Genomic DNA, 18430 nt, shown 5'->3' on the forward strand with positions numbered 1-18430 from the left:
TGGGGAGGGTGGTGGGTGGGAAAGGAAATGTCAGGGCAAGTGCTCTGATAAAATGAAGGCAGGGAAACAAGCTGAATTACTTGAAATTACTTGAATTTTCTTGTCTTAAAACGGAAAAAAAATGTAGTTACAAGTTGAAATCTGCAAATGGGTTTTACACCTGTGATTTTGACATGAACTGATACTAATGTTTGAAATGATATGTCGGAAATATAAGCAGCTATGTACTTGGAATGTTTTGAATGGAAGAAGGTAGAAAGTAGAGAACTAAGAAGGAATACGGCCTATAAAAGAATAGAATGTGATTAGAGTGATAGAACATACCAGAGTTACCAAGAAATTGATAAGCAGCTGGCTTTAAGCTTATGCAAGTGGTATTTGGGAAAGTAGGATGTGTGAAAGGGGGTTTGTGGTTTTGGTTTAATTCATGCAATATGAAGGAGAAAGCCTGGTCTAAGAAGATGCTATCTTTCAATAGAAACACTTTTTAAGATGTTACAGAGTGAGAATTACAGAATCTGATTGCTGTTGGGTTTTTGTCTGTTTCTTTGGAAAGAAAAAAAAATGTCTGGTTTATTCTATTTGTTTTCACTATCAAATTGTGTTTCTTAATTTCTTGTCATCCTTGTATGTAAAATGGGTGCTGGGGGTGGCGGGGTGGAGGAGGGAATGTGTGTGTGTGTGTGTGTGTGTGTGTGTGAGCTTGTGCAGGGATAGATAAGCTACCTGGTAAAACGTACATTTGAACATTTACGAAGTGTTATACTTTTTACTAAAAGAAAAATGTTTGGGGATTTGAAAAAAAATGGACCATCATTTCTCACTGGAACCCATTAGTTAAGAAAACCAGCATGGTTTGACACCACATGGGAACATGAATAACGTTTTCTCATACTCTGAAAAGTACACTTGGCAAACTTTTAAAAGTAAGGTTTTTAGACAAATGCAATAAAAAAGAGTCATTTCCAGTCACAATAGGTGATCTTTTGTAATTTTCATAAAAGCAGCTCGTTTGCAGTACGGCTTTTGTGTAGTTAGGGGTTTTTTAAGCGTAAAGAAAGGTATGTAGGCTTTAAAAGTGATTCTAAATCTTGAACAGAAAACGCACAAATTGGCTTTAACAAATATGTCACCTTATTATTGACATTAATTTAAGTAATGGTACTATATATATTTTAAAATACATATTGACTTGAATTGTGAGGCAATAAGATACCGTCTATATGTAATGATCACAGAACTAACCCTGAGAATATAGTTTTACTTATTTTGTTTACTCTAAAAATCTATAGCAGAGTTTCTCTATTTTATATTTCATAGATTTAAAAAAAAAACCCAGATAAAGATAGATTTAAAATTCACTGTGCAAAAGAGTATTGAGTAACAAACTGAGTTTTTAAAAAAAAACAGGCAAGAAATTCCTTAGTAATCTTACATGGCTTTATCACATAGCACATAAGACCAAGATTTAGAAGGCTGTCTTCAACATCACTGCCGTCTTAAAGCAGGGTACACACATTAGGTATTGTGAGGAACACCAACCCAAACTTTTCTTCTGTTGTTTGCACTGATGCTAATTTTTTCTTCTTTTGTGTTTATATAACATGTCTATGTTGTGTGGGGGAAATTTTTTTTCCTGATTTTTTGATTTTTTTTGGCTAAGTAGAGGACATGGACTAGTTGCAGCAAACAAAACACAAGTTTGCTCTTGCCAAAGTTCAGTGAGTACATTTGCTGCAGTGGTGGCAGACTGAAAGAACTAGATCATGACAAAGATTTACAACTATGAGGAAGGTTACAGTGTAACTCTTTTGGTACTAGAACCAGTTCATGCCGGCCGAAAGACAATGGTTTATGGACTTGCCTCCATTTTGTATTTTTGTAATATTTGTAAATATGAACTTTTTAAATCGTTGCAAAAACGGTTTCTTTTATAAGATGTTTTCAACGTTTACATTCAATTCAAGCCTTTGTATATTTTAGAGCTGTGCAACACTTCAAGTCTTGTATTTATTTTTAGTAAAAATGGTGACAGTTTCATTGTGAACCCCTCTCAAAAAAAATGTACCAGAAAAGTTTGATTACCTAGAAAGTGTGTATAGAAACTGCAAATAAACGTGACTGCAATTAAACAACTGGCTGCTCTCTTCACTGCTATGTAATTGCACTCCTGGGGTTTCACAAACGGCAAGTGGCAAGTGTTTTACAGGGGACTGGACATATGGGAGGGGAACTATGGCAAAAGTATGAGCAAAATAATAATGATAATAATGAATACTGTCTCTGTAACCGGCTCCAATCTTGCTTTGTATTTGAGAGAAGAAAGAATACATTTCCAAAGTCCAATATAGTTTCCTGTACCTCTCCAGGCCAGGAAAATATTTATGGCTTTACTTTAAAGTTACCTGCTTTGCTTCTGATAATTACTCAGACTGTGCCTCCTTCCTGAGATGAGCAACCTCGATGTGCCACTAAGTAATGTCATGTACCCTTTATTACGCAAATTTATGTGCCAGATACTGTTCTAAGTGCTTTGCCTACTCTAACTCATGAAGCACCTCCCCCCTACGTTGTGCCCACTTTACGGATGGGGAAACTGAAGCACAGAGCCATTTACCTGAGTTGCCCAAAGCCATAGAGCGCTTAACTGTTGGGGCTGGGGTACAAACCCAGCAAATCTGGCTCCAAGGTCTGTGTTACCTCACCCTGTGGAGAGATAACAACTTTTTAAAATAACTTTTCCCGGTATGTACCAAACCACAATTGCTAAAGCCCCGCTCCCTCCCCCTTCGAATTCCAGCACTGACGTGCACGCCTAGGATTGAGTTAATGTCGACGTCTGTGGTGCGTCACAGAGGAACGGAGAGGGAGGAGGGAAAGGGGGGGAATTACATTAAAAAAAAAAAAAAAAAAAAAGGCTCCAAAGAACTAACCAACGAGAGCGGGGAAGCCACGCACCTAAACGCCTCACCCCCGGGAGCCGCCTCCTGAAACCCGCTACGCCACAGTAAGAGTCGCGCGCGCCGGCGCTCCTGCGCAGCCGCACTAAACTGCTCTCAGCCTGAGAGGCTCGTGTTTTCAGTCTAGCACAGGTTTCCGATCCCACCAGCCCCCGCGAACGAACGCCGAGCTGCAGGGGCTCGGAGACCGGAACCGCGGCCGCGCTGAGGTAACCAAAGCCTCTCCCCTTAGCAGCAGCTCTAGCAACGCCCGCTCCCCTGCGACGGCTCAGAGGTCCGCTGGATTGGTCGGCTGACGGCCCAGGCGTGCCTTGTAGCGGCCGCTGATTGGTCAACGGCCGGCTGCGCGCGTGGGAATCTAAGTACTCGGGTGCTCACCGGTACGAGTGTTCCGCCTCAGCTTCCGTGGAGTTTCGGGCCGGCGCGTCACGTGGGCGGGCCCTATTTCCGGCGCGAGGAACGTTACAGGCGTCGAGTGGTGATAGTCGTTACATCGGTCGCCGCCGGGAAGAGGCGCCATTGCTGCTTGCTTCCCGCGCCCTCCGGAGGCCGATTTGGCGGGCTCTGGCGCCTGCAAAGGTCTATCAAGTGGGACTTTTTCTTCCCTTTGAACTTTGTCTGAGGTGTGCGCCTGAAGCAGGTGAGGAGCGATTTTACTTCACGGCTGTGGGGCTCTGGAGCGGGGTGGCGGGGGAGGGGGGTTTGCCTTTTCGGAAAGACCGAGTCTACTCGGGAATTTCAGCCGCGCTGCGGTTTGGGATGATTCGAGGTGATTCCCACCGCCTCTCCCGGGATGCCAGCGCGTAGGCGCTTGAGATGTGGCCGCTTACTGAGTACTTTGTGCCGACTTTCTAAGAGCTGATTCTTTTTCATCCTTTCTCTTCCTTGCTGGGTGAGGGGGCGACGAACGACCAAGGCTCTCAGACTTGTTAGAATTTTGAGTTTGGAAAAATCTATTAACTAGGGAGTTGGTCCGTTGTAACATTTTTTGAGATGCAAACGTTGATTCTGAGGCTTTGATGGTAACCGTGATTGATCGAAGACAGTGCAGCCTAACTGTTGTAAATACGTACGCGAGGCTAAACAAAGTAAAGATGTGGATTGAGCCCGGTAGTTTGATATCTTCGTCTCTTGGGGATCGCTTCCCCCCCTTTACCTGGCTCTCCCTGAAGTCGGACTGCTCTAGAGTTTTAACTGGCCTAATGTTTACAAATCGTGATTTAATGAGCAACTTTTCTGCACGGTGTTTTATAAAGCAGGGCATGGGCTCGATTCCCTGATAGGTAATGGGGATAGTTTGGACGGCATTATCCCCCACCCCGTCTGGCCGACTTTGTAGCCGCTGAAGTTGGATACGGCCAGCAGAAGGGCTGCTTTTGAGAGTCCTGACAGGATTTTTAGAACGTGATCAGTGTATTGACACGGTCTTGTTTAAAAAAAAAAAAATGTGGAGGGGTCTGGCTATTGCAATCTGCCCTGGGTTGCCGAGTATTCCTTGCAGTGGTTTTTGGGTGAAACGCTGTTTTCATCCCTCATCGTCGTGATAAGTTGATGGCAAGTGAATGCCTTACACCCTGGGAGCAGAATCCTCAAGTGACTTTTGAAAAATGTCTTTAATGTCTAAAATGTGTCTTTTTAAAAACCAGATGGTTTCCTGTTCTTAGGTTTTCAAGAGTCTAGACTTCCTGTGGTGAAATGTAAAATGAGCTTCACCCTAAGTAAACTTCTTTTGCAGGATTTTGAATACAACGAATTATATTAATTTCGCATAATCTAGTCATAGTTGGGCTCTAAGAAAATGTTGCAGAAACTTTGCTTACCTTGCGGGAAGAAGTGAAGGGGAACTAAAACTTACGCTTTGCCTGCTGGGAACTAGACATGATGCTGAGTGCTTAACTGTCATTTGGTCTTAACACAGCCCTGTGAAGTAGCTTATTATTCCAACTTTCCAGGTTAAGAAATAGAGACACAGAGGGGTTAAATCCCTGCCTAAAGCAAAATAGCAAATTTTGCTATTGAGATTCAGATTCAGGTATTTCTTAAAGCCCAGTTCTTTGCACAATGCCTTGCTACTTAAAATTTATTTAAGGGAAACGGTTGCTATATCTGCAGCGAAGGGTGCAATGTGAGTGATAATTACATGTTATGATGCTGAGAATTTGCAGTCCATGTGCTCCATGACAAACAGATTCATTGGGAGGATGTGGGGACTACCCAAATAATAAAATAGTAGTAGCCAAGAGTGCGTGCCTTTGCTATGCCAGTCATTGTTCTAAGCACTTGACATATATTAATTCACATAATCCTCATAACTCTATAAGGTTTGTACTATTATCCCCATTTTACAGATTTACAGAGCTAGTAAGTGCAGGAGCTGGGACCCAAACCCTAAGGTCTTAATGCTATTTGATGTTGCCTCTCCTGTAACTAGCCAACATGTGACAATTGTTTTAAAAGCATTAAAGTGTGAGTGTTCTGGTACCTCTGGAAGAGCAGTGTCACTTCCAGATGGGGTGACTTAGCACCTTTGCTTTGTGGAGATGGAAGTTGAATGAAGCCTTGAAGTTTTGAGTTGCTTCTCCTACGCACAGCGGTCTTGTGGGGTGCAGGGTATTGAGGGCAGAGGACATGGCAGGCGCAGAGGTTCAGAGAGTGCAAGGTCGCATTGATTTGTCAGTGTTCTGGAGAGAGAGAGAAGTACCAGGTGGGCGTCTGCTGGGAGACTCCATGTATGCTGCCTCTGTGTCTACAGCCGAGTTTTAGCAGCACTGTAATTAAGCCATTAGGGAACTGTCTGTCAGTCTCTAACAATGGTTGGCAAACTTTGTTTATAAGAGGCCAGCTAGTAAGTATCTTAGGCTTAGAGCAAAGGGACAAGTGATAAGAGGTGACCTCTGAGCAGTGTGGAGGCACCTGACTGTAAAGACCTTGTAGGCCATGGTAGGAGTTTTGGATTTTATTTTGTTCTCGGTCGAAAAGGGATTCCAGGTGATTTTAATAATGAAGAAGTAAAGCGCATAGACTCTGGAGTCGTACTGCACTACTTACTGTGAGACCTGGGTAAGTTACTTAACGTCTCTTTGCCTCAGTTTTCTCTTAAGGAAAATGGGGATGATAAGAGAGCCTGCCCTGTAGGGTTGTCAGGAATGCTAAATGAATTAACATACATCACGTGCTTAGAACATTGCCTGGCACAGAATAAGCAGTAAAATCTGTTAGATGCTATTATCTATACTTTGTGGTATAGTTCAAATTTAAAGAAAAATTATGTATTTAAATCTCTAAAACAAAGTTGTTAGAAATACAGTCAGAGTATAAGAAATGGTCCCTAGAGTTGGGAAACTTTACCTCACTATTCTCTTTCTGTGAGTTCAAGTAGAGGTGGGAGCCTGCTCTGCAGTGTTCTTTGTAAGAGCGAGACTTGAGGAGTCACTTTTGAATATCCATGACTTGGGACGAGTTAAATAAATCATGGCCTATTTGCAAGATAGGAAACGAAGAAGTTGTTGAAGTGACTGCGGTGTATCTAAAGGTATTAATTTAGAAAGACTTCTTTTACTTTTGCCTCTTTTTGAGCTCATACACTGCATTCTTTTCTGGGTCTGGCTTTTACTCAAGGTTGTAGGTTTGAGATTCCTGAGATGTGTCCTCCTCGTTGTGTGTAGCAATAGTTGGTTTATTCTCAGAGTTGTGTAGTCTTCCTTCGTATGAAAACACCAGTTTAAGTATTCATAACTTGTATTAGTTGTATAATCAGAAAAAAATAAACATAGTCTAAAAAAGTAAAATTTGGTTCAAGTTACAGCTCAAATTGGAGGTGTTTAATAACTTGAATTTGTTCCACATTATTAGACTGCATTTGTCTAACTTGAGAGTTACTTTTCCCTTCATTCCGCCTCATTCCTGCCCTGGCTCAGGATGGATAAAGGGAACCTAGCTCTCTCATGAACGCCCCTCCCAGTACTGTGATGCCAGCGTTCAGATCTACTACAAGACATGATATGACAGCATTGCACTCAGTGTCTTCCTGGTGGCAGAGATGAATGACTCAGAACCATAACCGAGCCTACATAATTCTAGAAGAGTTTTTGGCTTATTTTTCACGTACAGTCCTTTAGGTTTAATATAACATTTAACTACGGAAGCAGTCATAATCTTAGCGCTGAAATGACCTTGGACGTAATCTCACCCAGTTTTCACCAGGTAGGGGAGGAGGCGATGTCTTTAGGGGTCTTTCCAGGCCACACCGTGGTGGGCGGCCCAAGCCAGAAGAGACTCCTGACTGACATTTGGAGGCCCGCAGCCTCCCTGAGTAAAAAGACTCTGAGCTCCTTAACAAAAGCAGTTAGGACTCATGCTCTGTTGTTCATTTGTCTCCAGCACTTACTCTGTAGCCTTTAGGTTGTGGAGCATCCGCTTCACAATTTGGAGCTGTGTTTGATCTGGATTCTTATTCCTACGTGTGGGCAATAAAGCCCTTCAGTTTTTAAAGGTTTATTCTAAATCACTAATGGAAGAATTCTCATTTTGTCGCTCTCTCAATTTCAGCCAGGACTCCAATTCAACTTGAGTTGGTATTCTGAGAACATATCCACATTAAGTTTATTAAGGAGGTAAGTGGGTGAAGTAACTTTTTTATGCGTTGCTTTTCAGGAGTTGAAGATTTACCAGTCCTAAGTGTCCAAGCAGTTTTGCAAATAACCCTCCAGCAAGTTTAAAAATAATTAGGCCCAACTCAGAGAACGCGGAGTTGCTCTGGTTGCACAAAAAAGATGTCTAGCTGCTCCAGTGAAATCGATGTGGTTTGTATTTCAAATTGAATATCTGTCTTTGTTCTTTTCGTTGTGTTCTATTTTTTTTCTAAATTGAATTTAATTTTGTACAGTGAAATGCAGAGACGTAAATATACAGTTCATGAGTTTTGGACAGTGATGTATAAAGCTGCTATGAACATTTGTGTGCAAGTTTTTAAATTTTAACTACCTACCAAGAGTCGTTTTTTTTTTCTGACTCTTTTCACGTAATTATGTGAAAGCACTTTGCAAAGCATAAGGCCCTATACAAAGGTAACATGGTATATTTTTATAAGTATTAATATATAGCCCAATTCTACATTATTTTGTCTTTTGAAACAGACATACATACTTCTATGTATGTTTAAAATTATTCCAATAGTTCATAATCCATTCTTAGAGTAAAGTTATTAAATAAAATGTAATGGCTTTTTAATGTCTATTTACTTATTTGTGCCCTGTTTTATTCCCCCCAATATGTTTTAGGTGATTTAGATATTAATTTATCAAGAAACATAGGTGTGGGGAATTCCCTGGTGGTTCAGTGCTTCACACTGCAAGATTCTATCCCTGGTGGAGGAACTAAGATCCCACAAGCCTACAAGTGCAGGGAAAAAAAAAAAAAAAAAGATAGGTGCTTAAGTGTTTCCTATTTTGTCCACAGAGTGGTACTGTTGGTCTATTTAAAAATCAAAAGCCATGAACAGGATTCTTTGTAGTTAGAAATACTTGCTTTTACAGCAGTTCTGGTGCCAAATCACTAGAAGAATAGTCTTTCTACCCCAAGGTACACAAGAGGAAAACTATGTCTTAAGTGTGGTTAAGTTAATGAGAAAACAGTTTTGCAAGGACATCTTTTCCTGTAGTCATAGTATTTACAAAGGTCCCTTGATATCACAAATTGGCTTTTAGAGCTTCTTGAAAGTGAAATTGAAGTCCTCAGTTTTTCCTTAAGTTCTACATCTTTCCTTTTAATTTATTAATAAATTTTCCTTAGATAAGAACACGAATCCCTGCTTATGATGATGATAACACTGTTCTTTATGCATATGAACCAAATACTGCATATTTCAATAATGTAAGTAATGTTAATTGCCATTTGCCAAATATATTAACACTTAACCATTTTAAAGGAGAAATTCTTCATAAACTAGATTTCCACTAAACTCACACTCAAGAAAATATTAGTCTCTCCTGAATTTGTCTGCTTCATTAGACAGTGAGCAATTAACCATTTCACTTCCCTCTTTTCCTGGTAGAGTAGAAGATTCAGAGCAGTTTTTACTCATTTTTTCAGTTCAAAACTCTAAACCCCCGTCCTTCTCATATAATAAATTCTCTCCTTAGTCCCTTTCTTAATTAGCAGTGGTCATTTTCATTCTCATATTAACATGAGGTTTTTTATTTTGTCTCTGCTTTAGATTATTTCTGAAACTCTTTGAAAAGTTGGTGAAAAATAAAAGCAAGTTAAATAGTGTTTTTTTCCCACTTACTGTTCAGTTTGACTTTCATAGAAGTAAAGTATTAACTACTCAATTTTTAAAATATCAGCAGGCAAGTGTCATGTCTAACACATCCTACAACGAAGAGCAACAAAAAACAGTTCTGGATGTCCTTACTCACTGCCAGGTACAAAAAGTTCTGTCTCTCAAATGTAGTTTTCTAAAATATTAAGCTTAAATTCTCTTTATATCATATAAAGAGGTGTACAATTGAAATTTTGCTGTATCAAATTGCTTATGATTATCGCTCTCATTGTGATGATTTTTTTTAACAATTTCTAGTTAGAATAGCATCTTCAGGTGAAAGTTTTGAAATAGCAATATGGAGGTTTTCATAGCCTTTTGTAAAAGCCCTTAACTGATCAAATGTATAATAGTTATGTCTCCTTCATCTAAATTGCTCAATACTGAATTAATTTCCCCTACAAAATCTTTAAAGGAAGTTGGCTGATTTGGATAAAACTTAGTATGTGCCTAAATGCATGTCAAGATATCTCAATTGAAACAAAATGGCAGCCCACCATTTTTTAAAGAGTTTATCTTACATAGTTTTGAGGGGATTTTGTTGATTTGTGATTTGACAAACGAATTGTGATTTGACAAACACAATTTGTCACCAAATTGACATGTTGGTGGAGATTGATAGAAGTATGTAATTATCAAGGATTTTGTGAGTGGCATACCCTAGAAGCAATGAACATTTATAAACAAATACATGTTTCTTAACATATAAAAAAGTTTCTTGAATACAATGAACATACTTTGAAAAGTAAAAAATGTTTATGGGAGTCTTTATCATTATTGAGAACAGCAGTGGAATACTTAAAGGGAACATGTCTTGTCTTCCCGGGAAGGATGTACAGAGAGTGGGAATGCAGGGACGACGTAGGGAGTTCTGATTTTTGAGCAGTGCTCTCCCCTGCTTGCTTTACATCAGCATCCACGATGAACTGGGTTGACACTGCTCTGCCAGGGCCTTCTGCTAAGACATGCCCAGGTTCCAAAGTCACAGCTAAGGGATGCTCTCCATTTCCCCTAATGTGCTAGCTCCCTCCTTTCTTCAGCGCCTTCCCTTACCAGTCTAGACCACACGGTGCAGCACTTCCATCTGTTCTTTTTTAATCCTCGCCCAGCACCCCATTTAGTAAAACCCCAGCCCTGTCCACCTTACCAGTCTAGACCGCACGGTGCAGCACTTCCATCTGTTCTTTTTTAATCCTCGCCCAGCACCCCATTTAGTAAAACCCCAGCCCTGTCCAGGCTGGGAAGCAGAGGGGAGGACCTCCACTGGGGACTGGTGATCCTCAGACAATCCCAATCCTGTTCTCTTATTTCGTGGCGAAAACGGAGGGCGTGGAGCAGAAATCCCCTGCAAGTCCTGATTCCTCTCCCCACAGCCCTCACACTTGCCTGGATCCATCTCTGACGACCTCCTTCCTGACCACTGGAGTGGGAAAAGTGTTTCCTCTGTAAGGCTAACACCTCTGCTGGTTTCTGCATCTGACCCTCTTTCCCTGTGCTCAGACGCCTCCCTTCATCCCCCTGTCTCTTGTGTCTTCGGCCTCTGTCTCCATCACTCTCAGCATAGTCATTCTCCCACAGGTTTAAAAAACCACTTCTTTTTGCCTCCCATCCCTCTAGAGCTGTCATCCTCTCTCTCTCTCTCTCCTTCCCATCATAACCCAGCTCTTTGATCGTCATTTATGTTCACTTTCTAAACATTTGACTTCCTGTTTTCTGTTTGAGTGTTTTAAATTTTTTTTATTGAAGTATAGCTGATTTATAATATTGTGTTAGTTCCAGGTGTAGAGCGTAGTAATTCGGGGTTTTTGCTGATTATATTCCATTATAGGTTATTATAAGATTTGGGGCATAATTCCCTGTGCTCTACAGTAAATCCTTGTTTATCTGTTTTGTGTATAGTAGTTGGTATCAGTTAATCCCATACTCCTAATTCGTTGGGTATTTTAGAATATACTGTTCCTTCCGCCCTGTATGCTCCTCTGTACATCTCTACCTAGTGAACACCTTCTCGTCTTTTCATTCTCAACGCAGATGCCTCCTTCGCAAATCCCGCCACGACTGCCGGCCTGGCTTAGGGCTTGCTCTTCTGTGCACGCTTAGCCTCTTGTTCTTATCTGTATCGTGGCAACAATAATACTAATAGATGATTGAGCCCTCTCAGACCAGTCATCATGTGCTATTATTATTATGTTGATATTAATACTGTAGCACGTTGTTTTGTCCTCAACAGAACTGAGAGAGGTTTTCATCCCGATTCTATCTATAAGGAAATTGAACAACAGAGAAGTTAAGTAACTTGAACCCAAGTTACTTGGGTTCCCCCAGAGCCTGTGCTAGTTATTCAGGGCTGAGAGCCAGTGGGTCTCGCGCTTCATCGTGCATCAGAATCACCTAGAGGGCTTGTGAAAACACAGATCACTGCCCTCGATCTCAGAGTTCCCAGTTCAGTAGATCTGAGGTGGGAGATTTTTCATTTCCAGCAAGCTAGTAGATGGTGTTGATGCTGCTGGTCCACGGAGCGCACTGAAACCCACTGCTCCAGGCTGCTGATCACTTTCTCTGTTGACCGTCTCTCTCCAGCTAAAATGGGAGTTCCTTAGGCTAGGAGCTGTTTTTTTTTTCCTTTTTCTTTCTTTTTTCTTTTTAATGTCCACATTCCCAGCATCTAGCAAAGTAGTTCTCACAGGTGGTAGGCCTTCAATAAATGTTTATTTGAATGAATGAAGTAATGCTTCTGGCCTTTTAAGTGTATTTTCGCCCGAATGAAATTTCTGTGTATTTCAAGAGTTCTCCGATTTTATCAGTCACGTACTTGATTGGCATACGGGGGCCGCGTACTCAAAGGTTTTGTAAGGTTAATTGTTAATTGCATGACTTTAAAATACTGTGAAGCCAAAGGTCACATCCGTTGTATTTGGCTCACTGTTCTTCCCAGAGTGGACCCCTCACTGCCTATTAGTTTATACCATCATTATATGGAAAGAGGCTCTTTGGCCTTTTAGCAGATTTGAAAATTTCTTTCCTAAAATAGCACCTTCCTTGATGTAAAATGACTCCATCATAAACGTGATGGCTTATAGGAATTGTGGTACATTTACTTCCCAGTATTCAAGCTTCTTAAAATGCCTGTGTGACATGGAGTAGTTGAGTGGGAGGTTTGGGGCGCCTTATCTCAGCCAGCTCGGCTCTGGGTCACCAACAGCCAGGCATCAAGTGGGAAACGAGATTTCTGACGGCTTGAAAACTTTCAAACTTTGACTTTGGCTTAATGGTATTTTTTATGTTCCTTTCCTTTTGAAGTAGAAACTACTAATAGTCTGTATTGTAATAGGTCATCTATGATGCTATTCAAAACCTGGATAAGAAGTTTGATGTTATTCATGGAAAGGTTACAAAAATCCACCGTTTCTGTGTGAAGTCATTGTGGCAAAATCGTGTAAGTGTTATAAAAATATTTTCACAACTATAATAAACCTCTGGTTTCTAAAGATGCCAGTCAGAAGTGAGAGAGAACTAATAACTGTGAGATGAGCAAGGCTGATGTATACTTGCTGTAGCAGCAGATGGGAGACTAAACCCCTGCTGGAAAAATGCTGAAGTTTAGGTTTGAGAAATGTATGACAACGGGTATTTTTATGTTTGTAACCATAATATATAAAGTGCAATTAAAATGTAGGGTTGAAGAGGAGTAGAAATCATGTAATCAAAATAGAGCATTTATCTTTAATAATATAAAGCAGTTGTCCATGGAAAGTAATTATGACTGTATTTACTATTTATTTCCTTTTTCTTTCACTCACTCACAGTTGGTTTATGCTGGGTTTGTGTCATTTCAGAAGCCACTTGGATATGCATATAAAAATTATAGTTACCTGCTTTCTAGAAAGATCAGATACCAGAAAATGAGGAAGAAGGAGCCTTCCTCTCCATTCTCTTACCCTGAAAGTTACAGCCCTACTGTGCCAGTACGAAGGCCGGAAAATGATTCCCAGAGCGACCCTGTAGGAACATCTTTTCAGTCCAGGGCGTCTCCCAAGCAGGAGCCAGGCCTCAGCCAGAGCCCGAAGCTCCCCTCCGTCTTCACGCATTCCTACCAGCAGTACTACGGGCCCAAGTGCCCCATGCAGGGCTCCTCCTCCATGCCTTGCTTCCACAGTCCAGCGGCCCACAGCACCTGCAGTCATTGCTTAGCCACCCCGTCCGCCGCAGCCGAACCTGCAACCATGCTGACCCAGGGCGAACGCAGTCCAGCACATAACCCTGACATGATGGTCTACCCAGCTTCACTGGAAAATAGTAGATTCAGCCATGCTGGCTCACCTCTCTACAACCCGACCAGCTACTGTGAGTATGAACTGACACATGTTACAAGTAGCATTATTTACCCTATATTCCTCAACACCCTTGATGCAAGCTTGTGGAAGCTGTTTGTTTCCCATCTTGAGGGCTAGTTTGGGGCAGCACTCAGAACGATGACTAAGACTTCTTGAGTGTCTATGATGTGCCTGCACTGTGCCAGTCAGCTGACACGCCTCTTCTCCACTAATACTCATAATGATCCCATTGTGAGTTTTTTTATCTTCTGTTTTTCTTTACCCTTGCCCTGTGTAAATAATTAAAATGCTCCTAAAATGGCCAGAGCCCAGATGACAGGAGAGAAAAGGTACACTTTAGGCTAATTCACAGGAACAAAGGTCAAATTTGTGTTGACGGTCCGGCAAATTACAAAAAGCCGCTTCCGTTACCACATGTTAACTTTAGGGAGTCGAGCACTCTGGCCGAGTAAATGAATACCTGTCTGGACACGAAGAAATTTCAGTACAACGTAGTGAACAGCACACCTAAAACGCTTTGAGGTATGAGCACCTACATTTTTGCATGCCTCACGTATTTCTTTTTGAAACATAAACCTTAAACCAAAATATCTATTACTATGCAGTGAAACTTGAAAGAGGCATTCAGTGTAATGTTAAAGTTACTTCTGACCTAGCTGAGCAGAAGTCTTGTTGTTTTCAAAATTCAGATACACATTTAAGCCTTGAGAGACATGAATTTTAAAGCCATGGAAGAAATTCAGTAAAGAACTGATTTGGTTCTCAAAGATAATGGAGGTTATTGAAATTCACTGGTTAAAGTGAATAAATTTAAGCAATTCTAAAACTAAATTCTGGGGATTTGCATTGCAATTAGCTAGTAAAATAAACCTCATCTGGAGAGACCAAGAGGACAGAGATCAAGTATTTCAAAGAATTTCTCTCAAAGTAAGAGCAATAGGTTATCTTAGATTAACCTAATTTAACCCAAGTAACAGATCTTTTGCTGTATTTTGCCTGTGGCCCAAGAGGCCCCAGATTGCTCAGTCTGTTTTATGATCTTTGAAGCTTTAGGGTGTCTTCCGAAGCTGCTTTTGTTGTCTGGGGGAGGTCAGGTGGGACATTCTTGAGTAGCCATCCTCAGGTCATCTTTATCTAGGCTTTCCCTGGATTTTACCTTGGAGTCCTGGGTCCATGCCGGGGTACTTAACACAAGGTTCTAGGAATGAGACAGTTCCTCCCTACCTAACATCTCTTCTTTCAGGATAATGATCAGGTCAAGTTTGATTTGTCTTTTTTCCCCCCATTGAAGCTCCAACTTCACCAGTTAGAAATGACCCGGGTGACTTCACACGCACCTTCCCTGATGACCCTTCAACCTGGTCTGTGGATGAAGTGATCCTGTTTCTGGAACACGTAGATCCTCAGATGTCAAGCGTCCTCCCCCGCCTCTTCAGGCAACATGTAATGTATCTTTTGATCTGGTTTTCCTGCCGTAATGACTTTGAATGACCTCTGTGCAGGCCCTTCAGTTGGATACTGATTAGTGTGGATGGTGCGGGGGGCGGCGGGGGGGGAACCCTATCAACTGATTTTTCCATGTGTGAGAAAGTTTACTTTGCCCAAAGTTAGAGCCTTAAAGGGTGGAGGCTGGATCTGTGCTTTAAATGGGTACCCGAGTACCTAAAATACTACAAGTCTTCAAGTTCTCAAGAGAAGATGATTCGGCATGGCCACTCTCAGGTGTCTTCTCCTTTCTAACAACAGTTACAAGGCTCCTCCTCCCCACCTGCTCCCTGCTGGGCCCCAGGACCGTGAGTAGGAGGGGTGACCACAGCTGTGACAGGGTGTCTTCCTTGTTATGATGCCTGATGAATCCAGCAACTGATTCCATTTGGCTCAGTTCTGTTGACCTTATATGGTTACTGATGATTTGGGATGCTGACACCCTTATGCCATTTACACAGTAACATCATGGGCTAAATTTTAAGGTTAATTTCTTTAATTTCTAGTTTTACTTAGTAGAAAATTTATAGATGGTACCTGACAAAGGCAGTACTGTGAGGGATTTCAGGTCCCTTCAGCAAGTGATATATGATTCAGTACAGTTTTATTTTTAAACCAGAACTTGTGAAAACCAAATAATATGCTTCAGCAGCATCATTTGGTCAGTTCTTTTTTACATTTGGAGGATACCTTGTGACTATCAAGTAATTTTTTTTATAGTGTTTCCTAATGAATAAAATTAGTGCCCACATATCTGATGTACCCTTTTCAATATGGTAAGAAAATCCGTAATTAGTTTTTAGCATCTAATTAGCGTCCGACAACTGATTCGCTTTCACTGTTAAGACAGCACTGTATAGCACACTTATAGCTGACATACTCATGTTCCCAGCCCTTCTAAGAAAGTTAGTGACCATCTGAAATTCATTTTTACCATTCATAGTTTTTACTTTTTGTCACAGCTATGCAGTATTTCGTTCAGCACACGATATTTAAAATTAGGTAGTTTGATGCTTAGGACATTTTTAAGATATTAGGTTAAATTTCCTTTTTCTTAAAATTTGAAGCAAATTTACAGATGATTAAGTGATGCTTCACTGTACAAATCAGATTTTTAATAGTTTCCATCAAGCAGTTGCATATTCAGAGAATATACATCTGGAATGAGCTGCCCTCTAATTGGTGTTACATGTTCTTACATAGAAAGGAATAAGCATTCTGATAAAATATGAAGGCTTTAGGAATTATTTTCATTTCCTTCTCTCTGTAGGACATTGATGGGAAGGCTCTTCTCCTGCTCAAGAGTGACATGATGATGAAGTACATGGGGCTGAAGCTGGGGACAGCTGTGAAGCTGTGCCACTACATTGAAAGGCTTACAAAAGACGGATACTTCGGTTTTAAGTGTGTAGATTAGATTGGACTTAATTCTGGGGAGACCAATGCCATCTCTTCTCTGCCCTTAGAAGTTTTTGTTGTGTAGAAGGTTCCTTTTAAAATACGGTGTATCCAAAATCCAGTCTGCTTCTTTAGAAGCCATTTGACATGTTAGCACTAGCATAGTCAAACTGGTGGTTTGTTCTTTGTATCTTTTCATTATTTTCATTGCACAGTTTACAGATACACTTCAGGCAGGAAACAGAGAAACACCTTTGATTTTGGTTAATGTTTATATGTAAAACCAAAACAGCCAAATCCCAAAGGGGAAAGTAGTCAGGGAGGGATTGACGGGTTCTCTAAGGAAATCCATGAGGAGTTTTCTTTAGAAGAGAATTTGAAGATGCAACTGTAGATATCATCTCTTTCTCAACTATTTTATGTCTGTTACTGCAATGTTCTGTTCGTGTTCTATCAGTTTCCTGAAAGGGAATAGCCACATAAATCACTTTCCTTTCTGTTATTATTTCGCTGTATGTTTTACCTGTCCCTGTTTAAAGAAGAAAAAAGCAGCCTTTTAAGATTTCATGAAGTGTTCTTACCAGTTTTTTAAAATTATAAGGTAGATAGTCATTTTATGCAAGAGATATTACACTACAAGGGTGGGTTGGATGGAGTCTGACTATATTCTTTTCAATTAATATGTTTTATTTTAAAACTTCCTTATTTTGTCTAAGCTTCAACATTTAACTAGGCATTCATTGTTCACATCTCTCCACGAAGATGCCTATGTCCAAGTTGTTTAAAGATGTGTTTTATTATCTGTTTATTCCTCATATGGGTACTGTTTCATATTTATATTTTATTTTGTATCTGAAGTATACACACAAGTAAATCTTTTCTTTTTAAATTTAAAATGGCACTTTACACTTCCACAGAGGTAAAGATCAGCTCTACATAGTGAGTTTTTTTATTCTGTAAAACATATGCTCATCGTTTGACATCACTGGTACCTCTCAGCTCACACTTCAGGGTTTCCATACAGGGAAGTTCTGTCTTGTGCAGTGTTTCTAGTTAATATCCTTTCTGAGCCATTCATCCTACTAAACTTTGGAAGGTACATCAGTCAGTTCTGATTTGTCATTTTAAACTTTATTTTAAAAATCAGAACTTTCACATGGAACATGTTCATTGTTGTTTTATTTATTACATCGTTATATTGTGTAATATTTAGTGTAATGTTATAAGCAATGAGAAATGGTGCTAATTGTATTAGCCATTTGTTATAAATGCCAATAAGACATTCACCAGGGGTAAGACTGTACGTTTTCTTCTTAGAAAACCAAGTGTACTTTATAAGCAAATGCAGCTATTTACTGGGCGTATATGATTTAAAGGGCTTTTTCGTCCATGTTATTTCTTTTGTGTTATAAGACAAGATTCTTATTTAAACTTGTCCTTCTTTCAAATTGTTTGTGTGAAGATGCTGTGCCACTTGAACAGTCCTCAGGTGTTTGTATAAATACTATGTTTTACAGTTTTTAGATATTAAAATATAATAAAGTTTAGGGCTTCCCTGGTGGTGCAGTGTTTGAGAGTCCGCCTGCCGATGCAGGGGACATGGGTTCGTGCCCCGGTCCGGGAAGGTCCCACACGCCGCGGAGCGGCTGGGCTCGTCCGTGAGCCATGGCCGCTGAGCCTGTGCGTCCGGAGCCTGTGCTCCGCAACGGGAGAGGCCACAACAGTGAGAGGCCCGCGTACCGCAAAAAAAAAAAAATAATAATAATAATTAAGTTTAATAACCACAACCATTAATGTCAAAGCCTCAGGTTTGACTTTACTCGCTTGAAGACTTAGAGCAAGCAGTGATTCATGTCATGAATAGTTACACTCTGTGACAACTTCACGAGAGAGTTCTCTCTCCATCCTGAATATCAAGGCAAAAGTATGGCCAA

At 40.6% G+C, this 18430-nt stretch overlaps 1 protein-coding gene across 7 annotated transcripts; it reads left to right on the forward strand.

The window, feature by feature from the left end:
• Positions 1 to 3461: 3461 nt before the first annotated feature.
• Positions 3462 to 18103, forward strand: SCML1 (Scm polycomb group protein like 1). Of its 7 annotated transcripts, none has more exons than XM_024115257.3 (8): positions 3462 to 3600; positions 7614 to 7762; positions 8751 to 8831; positions 9308 to 9382; positions 12611 to 12715; positions 13116 to 13623; positions 14905 to 15056; positions 16369 to 18098. In XM_024115257.3, the coding sequence occupies exons 2-8, from the start codon at positions 7733 to 7735 to the stop codon at positions 16513 to 16515; spliced, it is 1098 nt and encodes a 365-aa protein (XP_023971025.1). In that variant the 5' UTR covers positions 3462 to 3600; positions 7614 to 7732; the 3' UTR covers positions 16516 to 18098. The 7 variants fall into 7 exon arrangements, with proteins under 7 accessions (XP_023971025.1, XP_007105927.1, XP_007105932.1 ...); XM_007105865.4 differs by having other exon boundaries at positions 3463 to 3600; positions 9305 to 9382; positions 16369 to 18096; XM_007105868.4 differs by lacking the exon at positions 7614 to 7762 and adding an exon at positions 7509 to 7573 and having other exon boundaries at positions 3465 to 3600; positions 9305 to 9382; positions 16369 to 18090.
• Positions 18104 to 18430: the final 327 nt, after the last annotated feature.

The sequence above is a fragment of the Physeter macrocephalus genome, chromosome 21 (assembly GCF_002837175.3).
Source record: "Physeter macrocephalus isolate SW-GA chromosome 21, ASM283717v5, whole genome shotgun sequence".
Lineage (NCBI taxonomy): Eukaryota > Metazoa > Chordata > Mammalia > Artiodactyla > Physeteridae > Physeter > Physeter macrocephalus.

Excerpts from the sequence above, each read along its gene's own strand:
- SCML1 (XM_007105865.4), top strand. The coding sequence starts at position 7,733 with ATGTCTAGCTGCTCCAGTGAAATCGATGTG. Across the intron at positions 7,763-8,750 it reads GCTCCAGTGAAATCGATGTG|ATAAGAACACGAATCCCTGC; the intron begins GTTTGTATTTCA and ends AATTTTCCTTAG. Across the intron at positions 9,383-12,610 it reads ATGTCCTTACTCACTGCCAG|GTCATCTATGATGCTATTCA; the intron begins GTACAAAAAGTT and ends GTATTGTAATAG.